Here is a 24,018-nt window from a genome sequence, read left to right on the forward strand (position 1 = left end):
GACGACGGAGAGACTGAGGGCGAGAAGGAGAGACTGCGTGTGTTGTGTGTGGTGTGTGGTGTGTGCGGTCTGCGTGTGTTGCAGAGAAGAGATGGGGGGCAGAAGAAGAAACAAGGAGACTGTGGGAAAAGGATCGAGAGAGCCCTGCACGAATCCCTCTACGTTTCTAAAAGATAATTAAATATGAGGAAATTGTGAGATCTGACATGTGGCTAGAATTGCCGTGTGAAAGTTTCCATATTGCACATGTATATATTATTGTCAGTTTTTCTCTTACTTTTCAAATTGTTTGTTCCACATTTGTTAATTTCATTATATATAAATGATTTTGGTGTGTTTAAATTTTTTTCATTAATTACTACATATTTTCTACATTCACAATGTTTGCCAGCTCGCTATATTATCAACTTAAATCAATTAAATTCATCATGCAATGCATTTCCTTTCAATTTTTTGTGATAAACTAATAGATAATTGACTAAATAAACATCCTGCAAAGTTTCAATAAAAATTTCCAAGTTTTTCTTACAATTTCCATGGTTTCCATGTAATTTTTATCGATATCGATATTATCCCGATATTTCCATCGATATTTCCGTGTTTTCGGACTACTGATATTTCCGATATTACCGATATTTTCTTCCTTGGTCTTGATCCTCTATGAAGTTTAAAAATTAAGGGCTTTTTATTCAAAATGGTCCCTGAGATTTGCATTATCCATAAGTTTGGTCCCTGAGATTTAAAATCGATAGAAGTAGTCCCTGAGATTGTCCACCATCCATGATTTTAGTCCTTCCGTTGAAGCTTTTGGCCGGAAGTTTGGGCAATCTTCAAAGTTTCGTAACTCAATCGTTTATTAACCAAATTCGACCCATAATATATCAAAATGAAGATAGGAAAGTGTAGAATAAAATTATATCTATTTGGAAGCCCAATGATTGCCGGAGATGGTCAAAAAATAGCCTCAAAGTTGACTGGTCCGAGGAAAAACTGGAAAACTTGCCGGAAACTCGCCGAAAACTGGGTAAACTTTAAACGTTCATAACTTCTTCAATACTCAACAAAATCAAGTGATTCAAAAACAAAAATCATACTTCTCAACGAGAAGAAGAGAATGGTACATTTTTCAATGGCTAACTCGTCGTGGTTTGGCCGAAAAACGGCTCGAAAGTGGCTGTTGAAAAACGAGTCAGCAACTTTCGAGCCATTTTCCGGCCAAACCACGGAGATTTAGCCGTTGAAAAAGGTACCATTCTCTTCTTCTTGTCGAGAAGTATGATTTTTGTTTTTGAATCACTTAATTTCGTTGAGTATTGAAGAAGTTATGAATGTTTAAAGTTTACCCAGTTTCCGGCGAGTTTTCCAGTTTTCCCTCGGACCAGTCAATTTTGAGGCTATTTTCCGACCATCTCCGGCAATCATTGGGCTTCCAAATACATATAATCTTATTCTATACTTTCCTATCTTCATTTTGATATATTACAGGTCGAATTTGGTTAAGAAACGATTGAGTTACGAAGCTTTGAAAATTGCCCAAACTTCCAGCCAAAAGCTTCAACGGAAGGACCAAAATCATAGATGGTGGACAATCTCAAGGACTACTTCTATCGATTTTGAATCTCAAGGACCAAACTTATGGATAATGCAAATCTCATGGACCATTTTGAATAAAAAGCCAAAATTAAGAAAGCTTGATCTCACTAGTAACTGTTACAATTTTTAGAAAGGTTGCATCCGCAACAAGCTTTCTTGCAATGATACTTTAGGGGAACTATGAGAAAATCAGCAATCTCACAGTCCAGCCCGTCGAAAAACGTAGACTTCAAATTTTCCATTCATAGCTAGGGTCTCCTAGCAAGTTAACTTTCGTATTAAGTGACACCAGTTTGACGTCTGATGTGACCAAAATATATGGTTCCATATATATTTTTTTTCATTTTGGATGGTTGCCAAATGTTTCCAGTCAGCTTGTGAAGTCAAGGTGCTTTAATGGTCTAGGTCCTTCTATAAATTTCCTTGTCATTTGCTTGGATTTATTCCTTTTCATATTTGAATTTTCAGGAAAAAGAAACTGTGGTTCCTTCTATAAATTTCCTTGTCATGTAACAAATGGAACTCACCAAATTCGCAACTCAACACCCATCTCTCTATTTCTTTCTGCTTCTCTCTCTAGTTAAACAGTTAATCAGATCAGAAACGGGGGTTTTGGTTGTAAAATTGATCTTAATATACTTGCTTTTCAGTGCAGTGTTTGTTTGCTGTTGGAGCTCCCTGCAATCAGGACTCGGAGGGAATACGACGGATAGGCTGGCGTTGCTTGCCATCAAAGCTCAAATAAAGCAAGATCTCCATAATTACAACGTGATGAGCTCTTGGAACAAATCCATGCACTTTTGCATGTGGCATGGTGTGACGTGCAGTCGACGACATCGCCAAAGGGTCACTACCCTGGACCTGCAATCTAAAAATCTGGTAGGAAAACTATCCCCAAACATAGGAAATCTAAGTTTTTTAAGGGAGTTATGGCTGCAAAACAACTTCAGTCATGAAATTCCTCCACAAATCGGGAATTTGCATAGATTGCAGGTGTTGCGATTAGACGCTAACTCATTTAGTGGCAGTATTCCACAAAATATATCACATTGCTTCAACCTTATCCTTATGAGTTTCACTCGCAACAAGTTGGTGGGTAAAATTCCTTCAGAAATTGGATTGCTCTCGAAATTGCAAAAATTTGCATTAGAAGTTAATAATGTAATAGGACAGGTGCCTCCTTCCTTGGGGAACCTTTCGTCTCTCCAGGGACTAGGTCTTTCCGGTAATAACTTGATGGGAGACATCCCCAGTTCTCTTGGCCAATTGAAAAAATTAACCTTCTTGGGATTGGGGTTAAATCAGTTGTCTGGTAACATCCCTTCCTCCATTTATAACCTCTCTTCTCTTGTTACATTTTCCATGCCATTTAACCAAATTGAAGTGAGTATTCCATCAGATATTGGCAAAAGTCTTCCCAATCTCGGAGTCTTCAACATCGACTCAAACCAACTTACTGGGTCCATACCTCCCTCAATCCAATATCACAAGTGTTTGGGATTTTGAAGCTAGGGGTAACAACCTAATCGGACAGGTACCGAATCTCCAAAAGCTTCACAACCTCCCGAAGTTCAGCGTTCCACATAATAATATTGGAAGCGGTAAAGATGGTGACGTAAGTTTTCTCTCGGACTTGATCAATGCCACGCAGTAACAATGGTTGATTATTAGCAAAAACAATTTTGGAGGGACATTGCCCATGTCAATATCCAATCTCTCAACCAAACTTGAAATGTTTTGGGTTCATAATAACCAATTATATGGAAGCATCCTATCTAGGATAGGGAATCTGGTGGCCTTGGGATATTTGCTTTTGGGGAATAATAGCTTCACAGGTAACATCCCCTCTGACATGGGTAAGCTTTCAAACCTTGGAGCATTAGAAATTTTCATGAACAAATTATCAAGAAATATTCTATCTTCCTTAAGAAATTTAACCAAGTTATACGATATTGCGTTGAATGTAAATTATCTTGAGGACAGCATTCCTTCAGGTCTGGGGGAATGCCATGGGTTGCAATTTTTGTCTCTTTCTATAATCGTCTTAATGGCACAATACCCAAACAAGGTTTTAGACTCTCCTCCTTATCGATTTCTTTGGACTTGTCCAATAACCTCTTCACAGGTTCCCTTCCTCCGGAGGTGGGAATTTCCATAGTCTAAGTGAACTTTATATTTCTGATAACATGTTATCAGGAGAACTCCCCAATAGCCTTGGTGGTTGTGAGAGTTTAGAAGTCCTGCATTTGCAAGGAAACTTCTTCAATGGGTCCCTTCCTTTGTCTATGAGTTCAGTGAGAGCGATTCAAGATCTAGACCTTTCTCGCAATAATTTTTCAGGTGAAATTCCACATTTTTCAGAAGGCTTTAGACTCCTGAATAATCTGAACTTATCCTTCAATCAATTTTGGGGAGTGGTACCAACTGGAGGTGTTTTCAAAAATGTGAGTGCTATTTCAGTTGTTGGCAACACTAATCTGTGCAGCCCTATTGATAATTTAAAGCTTCCCAAGTGCAAATCTAAAGAGACCAAGAAACGAAGATTGTCTCGTCGCTTGAAACTATTATTCCCCTTCGTATTTGGACTTACTCTTCTAGGAATAGCCATGGTGATCTCCTATTTCTTTCTTTGTTCGTCAAGGAAGAATAGGAATGAAATTTCATTGAGCACTTTGGGGAACACTGTTTTGCAAGTGTCATATGCTACTCTACTTAAAACTACTGACGGGTTCTCAGAGGTTAATTTAATTGGTGCTGGTAGTTTTGGGTCTGTGTACAAAGGAGTTCTTGATAAGGATGATAAAGCTCAACTTGTTGCAGTGCAGGTGTTTAACTTGTTACGCCGTGGAGCTTCGAAGAGTTCCATAGCCGAATGTGAAGCTTTGAGAAATATTAGGCATCGAAATCTCATCAAGATTGTAACCGTGTGTTCAAGTGTTGATTTTTATGGTAATGATTTCAAGGCTCTAGTTTATGAGTACATGGACAACGGGAGCTTAGAGGAGTGGTTGCATCCACCTAGTAGAACTGAAGAGTTAAGAGATCATGTACCCAAGAAGTTAAGTCTTCTTCAGAGGGTAGAAATTGTCATTGGTGTTGCTTGTGCATTGGATTATCTTCATAATCATTGTGAAACGCCAATTATTCATTGTGATCTCAAACCAAGCAACATTCTCTTGGACAACGAATTGACTGGCCATGTTTCTGACTTTGGATTAGCAAGATTTCTCTCACAAGTAAATAATAATGTTTCAGCAATTCAGAGTCGGATAAGTTCCGTTGGAATAAGAGGAACGGTTGGTTATGCAACTCCAGGTATATATATGTTAGATATATACTTCATTATATTTCCTTTTTTATTTTGAAGTATTTAATTTACAAAAATCAAACTGAACTATTTATACACAAATGTGATGTTTGAATTGTAGAGTATGGCATGGGGAGTGAGGTGTCAACGAATGGTGATGTTTACAGCTTTGGCATTCTCTTGTTGGAGATGTTTACAGGGAAGAGACCCACTGACAACATGTTTGGTGACAGCTTGAACCTTCATAATTTTGTCAAGATGGCTCTCACCAGGCGAGTTACTGAGATTGCAGACGCAACACTTCTTCAAGGAGGCACGAACGAGAATCCAAATCAATGCAATGTGAGAATTCAAAAAGTTAAGGTGTGCTTGAGTTCAATATTTAGAATTGGAATTGCTTGTTCTGCTGAATCTGCAATAGATCAACTAAAAAATATCAATGATGCTGCATCTGAACTTCATTCCATTAGGAATACTTTTCTTGGATAGAAACTTTTTTTATGTGCTTTTGTGATAGAGAAATTTCGTGTACTGCCTGTGAAGTCTAGCTTTTTTGTTACCACAGTTGATGTGGAAGTTTGCAATGTAAATAATCACCAATGAGGTTCATTGTGTGAAGAGTGTATTACTTCTTGTACTTGGTATTTTTGTGTAATATTCACATCGATTAAAGTCTAGTTCGTGCCACACAATTGTTGAATAATCACATTGACAGATTCTAAATTTTCGAAAGATTCATAACCTCACATCCCTCTACATACATTCAATAAAATCATCTCGGAAGCTGTAAAGATGATGGGTTGAGTTTCCTATCAGACTTGACCACGATCAGTGTAAGGTGTTTTCAAAAATCGAAGTGCTATTTCAATTGTTGACAACACTAGATTCTGCAAGGGAATTCCTAATCTCAAGCTGCCCAATTGCAAGTCTAAAGAGTTCCAAGAAAAGAAGATTAGCTCATAGCTTGAAATTGATAATCCCTGTAGTATTCGGACTTGCTCTGCTTTGCAAGTGTCATATGCTACTTTCTCAAAAGCCACTGATGAGTTTTCTTTAGGTAATTTGACTGGTGTTGGTAATTTCGAGTTTGTATACTAAAGGTTCTTTATACTAACAATAGAGCTCGGCTTGTACTTGTAGCTATGAAGGTGTTTTAACTTGTTACGTCACGGAGCATCAAAGAGTTTCAGAGCCGAATATAAGGCTTTGAGAACTATCAAGTATCAAAATCTTGTCTAAGGTCATATCTGCATGTTTTCTCGATGATCATTTCAAGGCTCTAGTTTATGGGATGATGCACCAAATGAGCTTATAGGAGTGGTTGCATCCCCCTCCTGTAATTGAAGAGGTAAGAGATCAATACATCCAAGAATTTAAAATCTTCTTCAAGGGCTAGATATTGTTATTGGTGTTGCTATTATGCACTGGATTGTTTTCATAACCATAGTGAAACACCGATAGTTCATTGTGATCTAAAGCCAAGCAATGTTCTTCTAAACATCAAGTTGACCGGACATGTTTATTGAAAGTAGACTAATCTCAGACTGTTACTTATATGAACCCCTCCATATAAGTGAAGGGAATTGGGTTCAAGTTGGTTGGTATGGTTAATAGGGTTTGCAAATGGTCATTTCAACTTTAAAGCCCATGGGGGTTTGTGAGACGATAAGGGATAGATGGAGGTGAGATTGTCTATGTCGTTCTCACGAGGGGGTTTGCGAGACGGAGGAAAGTAGGGTTTGAGAAGGCATTGTCAGGGGTGGTTTAGAAGTGAGGTGCTTAAAAAAAACACCTATGAAAAAAAGTTGTGAGGGTTTTAGATGTTTGGTAAACTAAAAAAAAAGGTTTATTTTGGAAGCTGCTGTAAGAATAAGCTGAAATCAAAGGAAAAGCTGAAGCAACTATTTGCTGCTTTGGAAAACTGGCTTTTTTTCAAAGCACATGGAGCTACAGTGCTCCTTTAATGAAAAGACCCTCATGTCAACGAGGATGCCTCCGGGGCGGAGTCCAGAGAGTGCGCCGGTGGTGGGGTCGAGGAGGACGGAGCGGACGTCGAATTTGGGTTGTGGGTATCATCATGGAAGAAAGAACTCGTTCTTTTAGCACGTCTCAAGCAAAAGCTAAAAAAATAGAGATAAAATACTAACCTGATAAAGGCTTTCATGTTATTGTAGAGAGATCTGCCTTCACCAACAGCTGCAACAATTGTGCTAAAATTATCATCAGCCAAAACCATGTCAGAAGCTTCCTTTGCAACCTGCAATGGAGAAGGAAATGAAAAGTTTATGATAAGGAAAGGTGAGTTAGTAATTTAATCTAAAATTAATAGACATGCGGAAAACAAAAGAACAAGAGAAACAAACTAAAGAAATCACCTCAGTTCCAGAAATGCCCATTGCAATCCCGATATCAGCAAGTTTCAAAGCAGAGAGAGACTTTTGTGGGTTTTCAGGTTTAAAAAAAAAAAAAACTAAAAAAGAAACTCATTTTATATCGTTTTTTGTCATTTCACACAGTCACAACTGTTTTACATAAAAATTTACCAAACACTATCAGACTGCTTTTTTTTTCAAAAACACTTTTACAAAAAAGTTTACCAAACACTCTACTGATTTATTTCACAGCCGCTTATTCTCACAGCACAGCCACTTATTCTCACAATAGCTTTTTTTCAAAGCACAGCAATACCAAACCAGCCCTCAATCTATCAATCCATCTGTCCCCCTCCCCCACCAAAACCCAACAACCCTCTAACCGATGGTACACCCACCTGCACGTCCCTGCTGAAAATCCTCTCCCCTAAATCCCGGCGAACCTCTCCCTCCAACCCGTCAACCGTTTAACCACGTGTGCACCATTGAAATCAGATTCCCTCATATCCGCTCATGTTAAATTGGCTAGCTCTTCTGCATCAGTCATTTTACATTGATGTGAAAATGCAGATACTAATGACAAAATTATTCTTGTTCTTTTCAAACCAAATACATTAGCTTTAGCAGATCGTTCATTGTGGAGGGTAGCAGACAAATGCAACAAAGAAAAACTACAATTTGCGGAAAGAAAAAAATTAATAAAAACAAAAAAATTAAGGAAAAATAAAATTGAAGTTTTTTTCTCATGTGAGGAACCATACCAGTATTTGATTCAACCAAGGGTTTTTCTCTGAGCTAAAAGTTCGGACTTCCACTTTTTAACTGAGGATGAAATAACAGAGAAAACACACAAAATAAAAGGCCTAATTCCAAATTATTTAAATTATTTAAAGGAAAAAAAAAATTTGAATCAAATTGAAGAAAAATGTTCAAATTAAGAAAATCCTAGTCAGTGGAAAAAGATATGGTGAGCGATTATTTACCTTGAAAACTCACATAGTTTGTAATGGATCATCAATAATCTCTGGAGTCATCGAGTGGCAGCATCAGCTTCACATCCAACAGTAGGAAGTAGCTCTATATTCTTGTATAAAAGAGTGTGCTCATCTGGGTTAGCAAGAGTAGAGCATTGAGTCAGCTAATCGAAAACCTTAACCTCCCACTCCCTATAAGCTGCAGGTACAACATTCTCGGGAAGTTCTATTGGGCAACCTTCCCTTGTCTTGGGAAGTTCTATTGGGCACCCTTCCCTTGTGAAGTCTGCTCCATGGCCATCCCATTCACCGGACACATTCCTGAAATAATCGTGGTTATCCATTCTTTATAACTGTTGACCAACTGTACATATAAACGACTAATTGTAACATGAGTTTACAAAAAGAACATTCAAATTAATACAAAATGCAAGTTTTAAACCTTTGATTTCAGCAAATGTTCACAATTTTCATATGTAGGCAAGCCATGTGCTTGTGTAAAAGCTCTTACAGGGTACTTTCTCACGAATGACCTGAAGCATGTGTATTTTCATCTTGTTCTTTAGATTTCAGGAAGCTGAGGATGACTGCACAGAGGCCTTGAATTTGGATGATCGTTATATAAAAGCATGACATGCAACGGCTAGAAAAGGACTTGGAAAGCTTAAAGAATCTTTTGAGAGTTGATCATGGTTAAACCACATCAACATTTTATATTACTATTTATTTTTGTTTTATTATATCTATAAAAAAATAATATAAAATATTGACGTGGCTTAACTGAATAATAATATAAAATATTGACGTGATTTAACCGTGACCACACAAAACAGAAAGGCACGAAGAAGGCACCGAAAATGGAGAGTAGACAACCCTTATCTTGGTTTAAAACCAAACAATGACCTTGTTTCCTGACAATAATTAAAAAAACAGAAATATACAAAAATAAAAAAATCCAAAAGAAATCAAAACATAAATGTAATCAATAAATAGTTAATTAATTAATCAAATAAATTCAATGCCTGAATGGTCCTTTTGAACGAATTAATCAAATAAATACAATACCTGAATGGCCCGTTTGAACGACCCGACGCAAGAATCAGATAACCCGTCACGGCAAGACCGGACATTTTAGAACTGACTACACAGTGAAAGGCCTTCCCTGTGTGTCCTGAGCAGAACGGAGTGAGTGGTGGTGGTTTTGTGGTGATGCTTCGCCGGAAAATGGGGGTGTTGGTGCGCTCGGTGTTTACAGAGAAGAGAAAGAGGAAGCTCCAGGGAGTTAGTAGTTGTTTGATGGAGTTGAGGCTCGCCGGAGTTCATCTACAAACATGGGAACCAGCATGAACTTTTCGAAAATTGACATTTCTATTCGGAAAGATACATTTCAACTGAACAAATATAGAAAATACCTGATACGGATCGAAGCTCTCATTGTCAGATACCTTCAGAAAAGTTGCCAAACAAACCAGCTGCAGAACACAGATTTAATAAACAAAAACCATCAGCGCCATTTCTGTTGAAATTACATCAAATTAATATGATTTAACATAAAAATGCGATTTTTCTAATCATGTCAGTGGATTTAACTACGAATTAATACTAACGAACCTTCACCAACGCTGTCCCGAGATAAACCAGAGCTGCCTTGACGGAAGTACCGAGCGTATCGTACTCCGATATGCACAATTAAATCGCACGATCGAGTTAGGGTTTTGATTTGGGGAAGAAGACGAAGTGAATTGGGTGTGAATTGTGAGATCGTAAAAGATCCGAACGAAAAAAAGAAGAGTAGGAGGGGTGTACTACGGCGTGGCGGAGTAGTACAACGTCAGAATGGCGCAGTTGAAGAAGTGAAACACCGTCATTTCGCTCCGTCTTCTTCTTCCTCCTCTCTTTCAGAAGGTGAAGATGGTGAGGGTCGAGAGAGATGGAGTCTGAAAGAGAGTGAAAGGGAAAGGGTTAGAGAGAGGTTGAGTCTGAAGTTAGAGAGAGGGTATACAGATCCGATACAGATTCTCTCCAGGTCAACACAACCCGAGCCAGGGATCAATGCATCGGATCACTGAAATTTTATTCTACAATTATTATAATTTTTAGACAGCTTCCTGTACCGAGAAATTTTAAAAGCCGTGAGAGATTGTGTTGATCCGGAGAGGATCGAAGAAAAAGGCGCCCCCGGACGATAGAGAAGTGTGCTTATTTCAGAATGGCAAGCCCGTAAATAACCCAATGACAGATTTGTAAATAAAGTAAAATTCAGTCCAAAACACTGTTCATTTGAACAGTGCCAATTGCAATGCTATGCTTTCTTTTAGGGCTGGAAAAAAATCCCAAAAATCCCAAACCAAACCAAAAAAATCCCGATCCCAAACCAAAATTCCCGAAAGTTTCGGGATGTAATCCCAAACCAAACCGAAATTTTCGGTATGGGATTCGGTATTGCATTTCATTTTTTCGGTATTCCCATACCGAACCAAATATATATATATATATATAATTTTTTAATTATAAGAGAATTATTTCAACCGTTGATTGTTTTGGATTTAATCTGTGCCGTCGATTTGTTTTTAGGTCAGATGATAACATTTCACTTTTGTATTCCTCCGTTCATTTGTTTCGAAGCGCAGCCGTGAGCCTCCGACCCTCACCAACGTCGTCCCTCACCATACTGTCGAATTCCGACCAGCCACCGACCCACCACCACACCATACTCTCGTCTCTGACTCTCCAGCCTTCCTTCACCACACAACCACCGCTCTCTCTCTCTCTAGGGTGATTGTCTTTCACGGACAGGACAGGTCACAGAACTAGGGATCTCTCTCGAGTATACTTCTGCAGTTGGATCTCTCTCAAGTTTTGCTGCAGGCAAAGTTGTGCGTGGATGAAAACATCCCTGTTATTCCTATACCTGGGCCGTCTGCTTTTGTGGCTGCTCTCTCTGCATCTGGCCTCTCCACGGATGAGTTTACGTTTGGTAAGTTTTCCATGGAAATGATGCTGCAGATATTCTTCTTGGTGGATAAGATGTATATAGAACTCTGAAACTGAGTATACTTCTGCAGTTGGATTTCTCTCTAAACATGCTGGATCTAGAAGAGAGAGGTTGACGGTTTCAGCAAATGAGGGGACGACCCAAATATTCTATGTGCCTCCCCACAAACTTCAGCAGTTTCTTGAAGAGACTTCTTCAGTTTTTGGTGTTTCAAGGTAAATACTTTGAAGGCTTCAGATTAAAAATCAATTTTAATAAAGGTATTAAGAAAAAATACCAACTTCAATAAAAGCTTTACTGACTTAAGAAAAAAAATGATTATATATTAGTTTTTGTTATGGTGAGTTACAAATTAAACTTCCATGTATGGATTTATGCGCTTTTACTGACTTAGTGGTTTTACAAAAAACTGATTTGGTGAGTTTGTAATTGTGTTTCAGAAAATGCGTCCTAGCTCGTGAAATTACAAAAATTCATGAAGAGGTAGGTTTATGGTGATGTCTTTTATTTATATCTGTTTTACTTGTGATCAGCTTGCTGAATATGTGCACATTATTTTCCTTACTTCATTTGTGATGAATCGCATGCCATTAACCATTTTAAAATCCCATTACATAATTTATCAAGAAACGAAAAGTGATCTACTTTTTATGAGTAGTCTTTGATTCTTTCTGATGATATAACTTAAAAATTTTGCATAGATCTAAGACTAGTAACTGATAATATGGGCGATGTCTCTGTACAAGACTCTTTTGACATGAAATATGCTCCTTTCTGTTAGCTTTGGCAGGTTCCACCATCTCATTTATTCTTTCATGTCCATGTCATTGCATAGATTGTTGCTCTGTTAGTGTTAGTAATATCATTAGTATTGTAATACTCATGTTGCTTGAGCATTATTAAACAAGTAACAAGTTAATGTTATCATAGGATGTATATATTGGGTCAGATTTTACTTTGAATGTACATTGTTATTAATGTACATTGTTATATATTAATGTACACACTATGCTGAACTGTGGTTGTGATATATTAATGTACACACTATGCTGAACTGTGGTTGTGATATATTAATGTACATTGTTATTTTATTTGTTAGGATGGACGGATCTAGTAGCCAATCTAGTACACATATGGTCTCGGTATTAGGAAAACGAAAACAAACCCAACTTAGTAGCACCGTTGCTAGTGAGAATGCCTTTAGTCTTGGTGGGAGAGTTGTTGATCCTTTTAGAGCTTCCTTAACACCTAAAACGGTTGAGGCTTTAGTGTGTACTAGTGATTGGCTTAGAGGAAAAGAATTTTGTTTCTACAAGGAGCCTACCCTTGACGAATTATGTTTCTACGAGGAGCTTGAACACTTAGAAAGAAGTAAGTAAACAATTTAATTTCATCTTTTATTTTCTTAGTATTTATTATCTATTAGACTATAATTCAATGTAAATGATTTGTGGTTTATTGTTTTAGACATGGCTAATTTGGGAGGTGAGGAGAATACAACACAAGAAAATGAAATGCCACCTCCACCTCCTCGACCACCTCAAGTAAAAGTTCAACAACGTCAAAATCAATCACTACCTCCACGACCACGACCACCCATTGTAAGGGGAAGCGCTCAACCATCAACATCAAGGGGAAAATTACAAGTGCCAACAAGAAGGGGCCGAAGAGGTCAACAATCTTCATAAACTTGAAACTTTGTTTTTTTGCTTTTGGTTTGTAACTTAATTATTAAAACTTTGGATTGTAACTAATTTTTTTGCTTTTGGTTTGTAACTTAATTATTAAAACTTTGGATTGTAACTAATTTTTTTGCTTTTGGGTTTGTTACTTTATTTATTTTAAAACCTTGGCTACAATACAAGTGGAAAATGCAGCTGAACTGCTAATGTTCGTTCTTCTCTTATAAACATTGCAGGTTTGCCCAATATTTTTTTTATTTGGTTGAATAAAAGTTAAGCCCATATGTGGGGGCTGTTACATTCAGTGGGCAGGCCCAATATTAGGTTTTTGTCCAATTGGACCAATATTAGCTTTTTTTGTCCAAAAGCCCAAAAGCCCAAAATTATTTTTGGGATTCCCGATTTGTCCCGAAATTCCGAAACTATTTCGGGATTCCCGAAAATTTGGTTTGGGATCGGTATTGAAATTGGGATTCCCGAAAATTTCGGTATGGGAATCGGGACAAGGGTTTCGGTATGGGATCCCATACCGAACCATCCCTACTTTCTTTAGAATAAAGTAATATCTAACAAAAATGTCTGCACTTTACTACGGGTGTTGAAACATGTGAAAATAATACTATTGTTTATTAGCTTTTTTCTCCTCGAAATTTGGACAGTGGACACTTGAATTTCAAATGGGTTTTTTCTATTTGGGTTTTGTACTGCGTTTCTTTGTTTGATTGTACTTTGGGTTATTGATTTTGCTTTATCCAACCTCAGTCTAGATGACATTGATGATTCATTACTTGGAAGATCTCATTCCACATATTTTCGCTATATTTATAATAAAATCAACAACAATAAAAATAGAAAAGAAAAGAAAATACTCCACCAAACAAAAAATGAGAGACTTCTACGCTTCTAAGTGAAATGGTGGAAAACAAACACTAATTTTCAAAGCTTCAACTAATACAAATTAGAAACACTTCAATTCAGTTGTTTTCATTATTCAATTTATGTCCTAAGAATAATTACTCATAGTTCAAATATTAAACGTTCTGCAACCAAAAGCTTTAAATACCTCAAAAGTTATGGAAACTTTGATTTCACTAACAAACACAACAAACCCAGAACACCAAATTCAGTATACCTGCTGCTCTCATACTTTATGAGCATCCAAACATAACACATAATACCAAATTTAAAACCCTAAAACCAGAAAGACGGCCCCAAAAAAAACCCCTAATACACAGACCTTTTTCTTTTCTTTTTTTTAATCTAGAGTAAGATAAATTGCTTACCTACTGGTGGTGCGGCACGATTAACACATGCCCTGCATTGCAATATATCCTCCACACATCCTGACAACTAAAGTTCTTTACAAAAACTCTTCAAGAGTTCAATTGAAAAAATAAAATTAAAAAAAAAGCCCCATATCTATCTACTTGTCTAATTAATTCATACTCTCCCATCTCTCCCATTTCCAATTAAATTGGGTTTTATCTTAAGGTTTCGAGTTGAAGTGTTTGCTCTAAAGTGTAAAGGCTTACGCTACAAAAAAAAATCAAAGTAAAACCCTTTTACAGAATCCAATCAACAAATGTTCACCTTTTAAAATGAGAATTTGTTTCATTTTCTTAAATCCAAAGAAGCAAAAATTAAAATTAAATTAAAAAGGTGAACCTGGTGGTCGTCGTTGTCTCTGCTGCCATTGTTGAGGAGGGATTGATTTTAGTTTTTACGTTGAGCTACCGGCTTTCTTCCTCCTCCTGATTCAGATTCTATCGCGTGACAGTCTTATTCTTCTTGTTCTTTCAAAACTTTCTTAATTCTCAATTTTTTCTAATCAAATTAGCTTCAGCCTTCAGTGATTCACCTTCCAACAAATAAAACCCAAATTATTTCAAACCTTGCATACCCAAAAGAATATCCCCAGAAGATAAGTTTCTTTTCCACAGAAATTTTTGAAATCTAATGTTGGAACAATACTAATCCAATTAGACAGTGTTAATTGAAACAATTAATTTTTGTCAAGAAGAATTGAAATCAAGTGCTTTCTAGAAAAAGGTACATTCTCGAAAATGAGATAAGATTTAGTGATCGGCAATCCAATCGCTCGAGAAGAAAGTAATGAACTTTTGCGAAATGTGATTAAGACTTTGAAAGGAGTTGGAGTAAATCTTTGTTGGCTGGATGATTGACCAGAATGGATTTCCCCTATTCCAACTTAAGATGTATACTTCAATGAAAAAATAAGAGGCATTTGCAATGTAATGGCCTTTGAAATGAAGTTAAAAATGAGGATTTAGAGAAGGAAAGGGACCCATACTCTAAAGCAGAAAAAGTAAGTAAAAAGATTGTGGTTCTTTGCTTTGCTCTACTCTTGCAATGGATTTTTTTTTTTTTTCAAATTAAAGCCAATTTAATATTCATTTATTGGGACAGTGAACTGAAAATTCTTAAGCAAAATAGTTGAATAATCCTTTGCTTAGATTTTTAATTATGGTGGATTCGTTAAGCATAATTCTGTTGCAGCTGCAGTTAGTTTAGTTAGTTTTTATGAACATGTGACAAACTAAAACTGAAAAGGAGATGAGTATTATATGTACTAACCACAATTGGAATGATTGCAATCCAGAAATAAAGATTAAACCCTGTCATAGTTCACAGAAAACAGTCACATTTTAGAGTTTTCAAAACCGATAATAGTATTTTGAATTTATGATCTTCCAACTAGCAGCTAGAAGAGTATCAGAGTAATGAAATATGCAAGCTACTAATATTACTGAAGGTGACTACAGATAAATCCTCTCGAGTTTTATGCATACGTTTCACATTAAACAGCATGAAAACAACAAATCCCCAGAGTGTGCCACTACAAGATATTTAAGAAAATGCATTTAGCTATTCGTTCTGTGGAATTCAACTAATTTACCACTCGATCATAATAACGGAAAACAATTAAACCGTACAATTAAAAAACAATTAAACCTAGCAAATTTTCTGTAATTCAAAAAACACAAAAAACAGTTGGCAACAAAGATTTAGAGTTAATTTAAACCATGGAGTGCCAACTCATGGACATAAAAAGGATGCAAAGCGAAATTAGAAAACAACAAAATATTAAAAAAAAAATAAGGAACAAAGGTGGATCATAAAAGAATCTTCTCTCTTTAATCATATTGTATGGCATTATTTAAAAAACTAAGTATCTAATTTCACCCCAAAAATAAAAAAATAAAAAAAAACTAGTATTGTGGGTCCTCTCTTTCATACTATTGATTGTTGGGTAAGCTCCTTCTCAATCTCTGATTTAACTGTTTGACTTCATGAACCTAATCGACTCCCTGCTTGAGAATCTGGTAGCCACAGTTGATGTGTGCACATTTATTTTTATCAAATCAGAGAATCTGGTTAGCCGACATTCACCTCTCCCAGACCCTGCGTAAAGAGGGAGCCTTGTGCACTGGGTACGACCTTTTTTTAGAGAATTGGATTTTGTGTAGATATGTAGATATCATGTGTCCTGTAATATTTTCATTGCGAATAGGCTCTGTATCTGCTTGTTTCTCATCAGAATGGTTTGGAGAAGGCATTGTGTTATCACTATTCTCTGTGTAATACTAATTGATCACTTTGTTGATAGCGGCTTCTACTTTGCTGTTTTGAATTGCATGTGTTGGCAGTACTTTGTTGTTTTGTTATTGGAAATAAAGGTTCATTTTCCTCATATTTGCGTAGTATCAGTATATGCAGGCATTTTCTGACAGAAGTCATGCTTTTGACAGGTATACTCTTGGCTTGGTTACTCTTTTTCGAGGGGTCAATCTAAACAACCACTGTTCCTGGTGTCATTATTTGAGCTGTGTCCCTACATCAAAATGGAATTGCAAGTCACAAAATATTTATTGTCTGATAATATGCTGTACTTTTCTGCGCATATTAACTTCCGCTTTAATATTTGATAGACAGAAGTGCTTGCTTATTAACAGGGCCGGCCCAGGCCCAGTGCAGGAGGGGCGACCGTCTAGGGCCCAAAAAAATTAGGGGCACCAAAATTATTAGGACGGTATATTTATATATGTTTTTATAAGAGTATAAATTTATAAAATTTGATTCAAAGACACAGAAATTTAACTAGAAGTGGTGGTTTGTCATTTGAAAATAATAAGAAGGTCTTGGGTTCAAAACACCATGTGTGCTTATTTACTTTCCTTTTTTTTAACAAATTTCTTTTTATAAGAGTATAAATTTAGAAAATTTGGTTAAAGGATCAAGAAGTTTAATTAGAAACATTGATTTTTGTTGTTTCAAATTAACAAGAGGTCCTAAGTTCGAAATGCTATGTGCATGTTTATTCTTTTCAATTTTTACAAATTTTTGTTTGGTTGGTAATTTATTTTTAGTTACTATCTAGTAGCTATGTGGGTTGTTATTTTTAAATATTCGTTTTAATTTAAGTCTAATCTTCAACAAAGAATAATATGTACATCAAATTTGCAAATTATATGACGTGTCATCAAAATGTTTAATTTAGTGCCCATTCATTAATAATACATATCAATTAAAGACTCGAAAACATCATTATTTTTTAGTCCCATATTGACAAGGTTAGTAAATAAGAAAAAAGCACCTCACGATTTATTCAAAAACACATTCAAAGTTCAAATGGAAAACAAAACTCATCATCTATCTAATTGTAAGCCCGAAGTTTTTTGTTTCCCTCTCTCAATACAAAATAAATTAGTCTTTCTGTGTTTCTAAATTATTGAGTTTGAAGTGTTTTTCTAAGTATAATTTTTTCGATGTCTTATGTGTGAAAATAAATAATTTTCTTACATAAAGTTAGGGCACTTTTTTTTACGTCGCCCCGGGCCTCAAAAATCTTTGGACCAGCCCTGCTTATTAATATGATCATGGTTGCATTCAGTCGTTCTAGTTTGGTATGCCATTTAGTCTAATGCCTTAAAGAAACGTAATTTAAAGAAAAAATGACTCGTGAAATTCTGTGTCAGGAAACTGCTTCTGCAACGTACTTTGTTAGTAGTATAAATTGGTTTTGTACTGACATATTGTTCTTTATATGCATAAATGCACCAATCTTGCAGTCGAGCCAGATAGGGAATCAACTGAACTTAACGTGGGTAAGCAATGGTAGACAAAAGGTCTTGGTCTTATTCCTTGGACTTATTCCTTCTCAAATGTTTCCAGTCAGCTTCTGGAGTCAAGGTGCTTTAATTGTCTTGGTACTTGGCGTACCGAAAGTGCCAGACAAAAGGTCCAAGTAGTGGAAGTAAGCTTGTCAAGTCGTCTAAAAGAACAAGCCAAAGTTGTTATCATTTACTTGGACTTGTTCCTTTTCATATTTGAATTTCAAGAACCAGAAACTGTGGTGTAAGTTCCTCCTATGATCCTATCCTTCTATAAATTGCCTGTCAAGCAACAAATGGAACTCACCAAATTCACAACTCAACACCCATCTCTCTATTTCTTCTGCTTCTCTCTCTACTTATATAGTTAACCAGATCAAGAATGGGGGTTTTGGTTGTGAAATTGATCTTAATATACTTGCTTTTCAGTGCAGTGTTCGTTGGCTGTTTGAACTCCCTACAATCGAGACTTTGGAGGGAATGCGACGGACAGGCTGGCGCTGCAAGCCATCAAAGCTCAAATAAAGCAAGATCTCCATAATTACAACGTGATGAGCTCCTGGAACAAATCCACGCACTTTTGCATGTGGCATGGTGTGACGTGCAGTCGACGACATCGCCAAAGGGTCACTAACCTAGACCTGCAATCTCAAAATCTGGTAGGGAAACTATCCCCAAACATTGGAAATCTAAGTTTTCTAAGGGAGCTGTTGCTGCAAAACAACAGCTTCAGTCATGAAATTCCTCCACAAATTGGGAATTTGCGTAGATTGCAGGTATTGCGATTAGACGTTAACTCGTTTAGTGGCAGTATTCCACACAATATATCACATTGCTTAAACATTATCGTTGTGAATTTCACTTACAACAAGTTGGTGGGTAAAATTCCTTTAGAAATTAGATTGCTGTCGAAACTTCAACTTTTTTCATTGAATTATAATAATGTAACGGGACAGGTCCCTCCTTCCGTGGGTAACCTTTCGTCTCTCCGGTTGCTAAGTCTTGTAAGTAATAACTTGATGGGAAACATCCCCAGTTCTCTTGGCCAATTGAAAAAATTAACCTTCTTGGGATTGGGGTTAAATCAGTTGTCTGGTAGCATCCCTTCCTCCATTTATAACCTCCCTTCTCTTGTTGCATTTTCGCTACTATATAACCAAATTCAAGGGAGTATTGCATCAGATATTGGCAAAAGTCTTCCTAATCTCGGATTCTTCAGCGTCGGCGTAAACCAACTCACTGGGTCCATACCTCCCTCAATATTCAACGTCACAAGTATTTGGTCATTTAACGTTGCGGATAACAACCTAATCGGACAGGTACCGAATCTCCAAAAGCTTCACAACCTCCTTTTTTTCAACGTTCAACTTACTAATATTGGAAGCGGTAAAGATGGTGACTTAAGTTTTCTCTCGGACCTGACCAATGCCACCCAGTTACAAAGGTTGATTATTAGCGACAACAATTTTGGAGGGACATTGCCCTTGTCAATATCCAATTTCTCAACCAAACTTGAAATGTTTTGGGCTCACGCTAACCAAATATATGGAAGTATCCCATCTGGGATAGGGAACCTGGTGAGCTTGGATTCGTTGGCTTTGGGGAATAATAGCTTCGCAGGTAACATCCCCTCTGACATGGGTAAGCTTTCAAACCTTGAAGCATTAGAAATTTCCATGAACAAATTATCTGGACATATTCCGTCTTCCTTAAGAAATTTAACCAAGTTATACTATCTTGCGTTGGATAGAAATCATCTTGAGGGCAGCATTCCTTCAGGTCTGGGGGAATGCCATGGGTTGCAATTGTTGCATCTTTCTTATAACCTCCTAAATGGCACAATACCCAAACAAGTTTTTAGACTCTCCTCCTTATCGATTTCTTTGGACTTGTCTAATAACCTCTTCACAGGTTCCCTTCCCCCGGAGGTTGGGAATTTCCAGAGTCTAAGTGAACTTTATCTTTCTGATAACATGTTATCTGGAGAACTCCCCAGTAGCCTTGGTGGTTGTGAGAGTTTAGAAGTCCTGCATTTGCAAGGAAACTTCTTCAACGGCTCCATTCCTTTGTCTATGAGTTCAGTGAGAGGGATTCGAGATCTAGACCTTTCTCGCAATAATTTTTCAGGGGAAATTCCACATTTTTAGAAGGTTTTAGATTCCTGAATAATTTGAACTTATCATTCAATCAATTTTGGGGAGTGGTACCAACTGGAGGTGTTTTCAAAAATGCGAGTGCTATTTCAGTTGTTGGCAACACTAATCTGTGCAGCCCTGTTGCTAATTTAAAGCTTCCCAAGTGCAAGTCTAAAGAGACCAAGAAACGAAGATTGTCTCGTAGCTTGAAACTAATACTCCCTTTAGTATTTGGACTTACTCTTCTAGGAATAGCCATGGTGTTCTTCTATTTCTTTCTTTGTTCGTCAAGGAAGAAAAAGAAAGAAATTTCATTAAGCACTTTGGGGAACACTATTTTGCAAGTGTCATATGCTACTCTACTCAAAGCTACTGACGGGTTTTCAGAGGCTAATTTAATTGGTGCTGGTAGTTTTGGGTCTGTGTACAAAGGAGTTCTTGATGAGGATGATAAAGCTCAACTTGTTGCCGTGAAGGTGTTTAACTTGTTACGCCATGGAGCTTCGAGGAGTTTCATAGCCGAATGTGAAGCTTTGAGAATATTAGGCACCGAAATCTTGTCAAGATTATAACCGTGTGTTCAAGTGTTGATTTTCATGGTAATGATTTCAAGGCTCTAGTTTATGAGTTCATGGACAAAGGGAGCTTAGAGGAGTGGCTGCATCCACCAACTAGAACTGAAGAGTTAAGAGATCATGTACCCAAGAAGTTAAGTCTTCTTCAAAGGCTAAAAATTGCCATTGGTGTTGCTTGTGCATTGGATTATCTTCATAATTATTGTGAAACGCCAATAGTTCATTGTGATCTCAAGCCAAGCAACGTTCTCTTGGACAACGAATTGACTGGCCATGTTTCTGACTTTGGATTAGCAAGGTTTCTCTCACAAGTAACGAGTAATGTTTCAGCAATTCAGAGTCAGACAAGTTCCGTTGGAATAAGAGGAACGGTTGGTTATGCAGCTTCAGGTATACATATGTTAGATATATACTTCATTATATTTCCTTTTTTATTTTGCAGTATTTAATTTACAAAATTCAAATCGAACTTTTTATACACAAATGTGATGTTTGAATTGTAGAGTATGGCATGGGGAGTGAGGTGTCAACGAAATGTGATGTCTACAGCTTTGGCATTCTCTTGTTGGAGATGTTTACAGGGAAGAGACCCACTGACAACATGTTTGGTGATAGCTTGAACCTTCATAACTTTGTCAAGATGGCTCTCCCCGAGCGAGTTACTAAGATTGCAGACGCACCACTTCTTGAAGGAGGCACGAACGACAATCCCAATCAATGCAGTGCAAGAATTCATAAAGTTAAGGTGTGCTTGAGTTCAATATTTAGAATTGGAATTGCTTGTTCTGCTGAATCCCCAACAGATCGACTAAAGAATATCAATGATGCTGCATCTAACTTCATTCAATTAGGAATATTTTTCTTGGATAGAAACTCTTTTTTATGTGCTTTTGTGATAAGAGAAATTTCATGTACTGCCTGTGAAGTTTAGCTTTTACGTTACCACAGTAGATGTGGAAGTTTGCAACGTAAATAATCACTAATGAGGTTCATTGTGTGAAGATTGTATTACTACTTCTTGTACTTGGTATTTTTGTGTAATATTCTCATCAATTAAAGTCTAGTTTGTGCCACGAAATTGTTGAATATTCACATTGACAGATTCCAAATTTTTGAAAGATTCATAACCTGAAGAGCCTCAACATTCAACAAAATCATCTTGGAAGCTGTAAAGATGGTGAGTTGAGTTTCCTATCAGACTTGACCACAATCAATGTAAGGTGTTTTCGAAAATCAAAGTGCTATTTCAATTGTTGACAATACTAGATTCTGCACGGCAATTCCTAATCTCAAGCTGCCCAATTGCAAGTCTAAAGAGCTCCAAGAAAAGAAGATTAGCTTATTGCTTGAAATTAATAATCCCTTTCTTAAAGGCCACTGATCGGTTTTCTTCAGCTAATTTGACAATAGAGCTCGGCTTGTACTTGTAGCTATGAAGGTGTTTAACATGTTACATCATGGAGCATCAAAGAGTTTCATAGCCGAATATGAGGCTTCGAGAAATATCAAGCATCAAAATCTCGTCAAGGTCATATCTGCATGTTTTCTCGATGATGATTTCAAGGCTTTAGTTTATGAGTTGATGCACCAAAGGAGTTTAGAGGAGTGGTTGCATGATTTGCATCCACCTCCTGTAATTGAAAAGGTAAGAGATCAATACACCCAAGAATTAATATCTTCTTCAAAGGCTAGATATTATTATTGGTGTTGCTATTGTGCATTGGATTATTTTCATAACCATAGCGAAACACTGATAGTTCATTGTGATCTAAAGCCAAGCAATGTTCTTTTAAACACCGAGGGGACTGGACATGTTTATTGAAAGTGGACTAATCTCAGACTGTTACTTATATGAACTCCTCCATATAAGTGAAGAGGATTGGGTTCAAGTTGGTTGGTATTGTTACTAGGGTTTGCAATTGACCATTTTTTGTAGAATTTTAACCCCATTTTTAAAGCCCATGGGCTATGTCAAATCAAGGTTGTCTAGCATTGTTGCTATCAATATTCGCCCATGTGCATTCTGAATTCAAATCCAATAGTTTTAGCAGTCATTCTATCAATCTTAACAATAAAAGGGTTTTTATTTTATTTTTTCAAACAAATGGTGTTATTTGTACTAAGGGGAAGGGGATAGGCTTAGCCTCACAATGATGTGGTTCAAATTCGTCTTTGGTAATAATCAAACATAAAACCTCTCACTTACAAGTGAAGAAAATACCACTAGACCGTAGTACTAAGTGACATAAAAGAGTTTCTATTAAACCAGTAAAATGAAAATTCTCAACCATTCATTAATGGATTTGAATTTAGATTTATTACAATTGATAGAGATTTTTTTTGGGCAATCAATAGGATACTAACAAATTTGTTTTTAGAACAAAGATATGTCACGATAATGTGACTTATAGCTGTGTCATTGGCCTTTTAACATATTGCCTTATCTTTAACGCACTCCAATTAATATTGTCCACTAATATTAGTATTTAATGAATCTCATCATAAATTGTTACCCAAAATATTAATTATCAAAGCAAATAAACTTGATTGAGTTTTAAATTTTTCGTGACCGACTCCCAAATAATTCTCGTTACCAAGCAAATTAAATACCATTAATTAAAAGCTTAAAAACTCTTTAATTATTACCTCTCTATTTTTCTTTTGCAATTATGAGCGTACAATATTATAGGAATATTTTTGTTCTTCACACTCAAATGATGGTGATACTCATTACCTTATTTATCATCGTTATATGAGTTTAATACCTTGGATAGACACAAATATCAAAATTTAAACTCATCCAACGATAATAAATAGGGTGGTAAGCATTACCATCACTTGAGGGTGTTGACTAAAAATCGCCCCAATTATATAAGTAGTTAAGTTAATTGGTGTGGTAGTTGGTCTTTAGCAAGCTTCTTATAGAAAAAAGAAGAATCTGAGTACTTTGGCCATTTTGCAGAAGAAAAAGAAAGAAAGGGGCATTTGATGTTTGGACAGATATTATGGCTGTCTATGACAATGAGAAATTTGATTCTTCTAGTTGTAGCTAGTCCCGTTTTCTATGTTTATTTGCTTTCTTATTTGATGGAATGGCGTTTTACCATGAGATTGAATGGTTTTTTATTTGGTTCTTTGTTTAGTTTGAACTAGAAAAATTGCCTACGCGTTGCTGTGGGTTTTGAAACCATAATGCAGAACATACTACGAATATTTTCGACAAAAAAAGACACAAATTATTTAGATTCAGTTC

At 36.6% G+C, this 24,018-nt stretch overlaps 1 protein-coding gene, 1 long non-coding RNA gene and 1 pseudogene across 3 annotated transcripts; 2 read left to right on the forward strand and 1 right to left on the reverse strand.

The window, feature by feature from the left end:
- The first annotated feature begins 2,070 nt into the window (after positions 1–2,070).
- On the forward strand, positions 2,071–3,099 carry LOC126604017 (receptor kinase-like protein Xa21). The gene has a single exon (XM_050271067.1). It carries the CDS (start codon positions 2,110–2,112, stop codon positions 3,097–3,099), a length of 990 nt encoding a protein of 329 aa, XP_050127024.1. The 5' UTR covers positions 2,071–2,109.
- Positions 3,100–3,733: 634 nt separating this feature from the next.
- LOC126604015 (probable LRR receptor-like serine/threonine-protein kinase At3g47570) lies at positions 3,734–21,843 on the forward strand (annotated as a pseudogene).
- LOC126604018 (uncharacterized) lies at positions 8,517–10,016 on the reverse strand. Of its 2 annotated transcripts, XR_007616457.1 has the most exons (4): positions 9,858–10,016; positions 9,659–9,718; positions 9,312–9,569; positions 9,170–9,268 (listed from the first exon to the last, which is right to left on the reverse strand). It is a non-coding gene; the product is annotated as an uncharacterized LOC126604018 (long non-coding RNA). The 2 variants fall into 2 exon arrangements; XR_007616458.1 differs by lacking the exons at positions 9,170–9,268; positions 9,312–9,569 and adding an exon at positions 8,517–8,599.
- Positions 21,844–24,018: the final 2,175 nt, after the last annotated feature.

This window comes from Malus sylvestris, chromosome 15, assembly GCF_916048215.2.
Source record: "Malus sylvestris chromosome 15, drMalSylv7.2, whole genome shotgun sequence".
In the NCBI taxonomy this organism is placed as follows: Eukaryota; Viridiplantae; Streptophyta; class Magnoliopsida; order Rosales; family Rosaceae; genus Malus; species Malus sylvestris.

Coding starts and splice junctions, on each gene's coding strand:
- LOC126604017 (XM_050271067.1), top strand. CDS start 2,110: ATGGAACTCACCAAATTCGCAACTCAACACCCATCTCTCTATTTCTTT.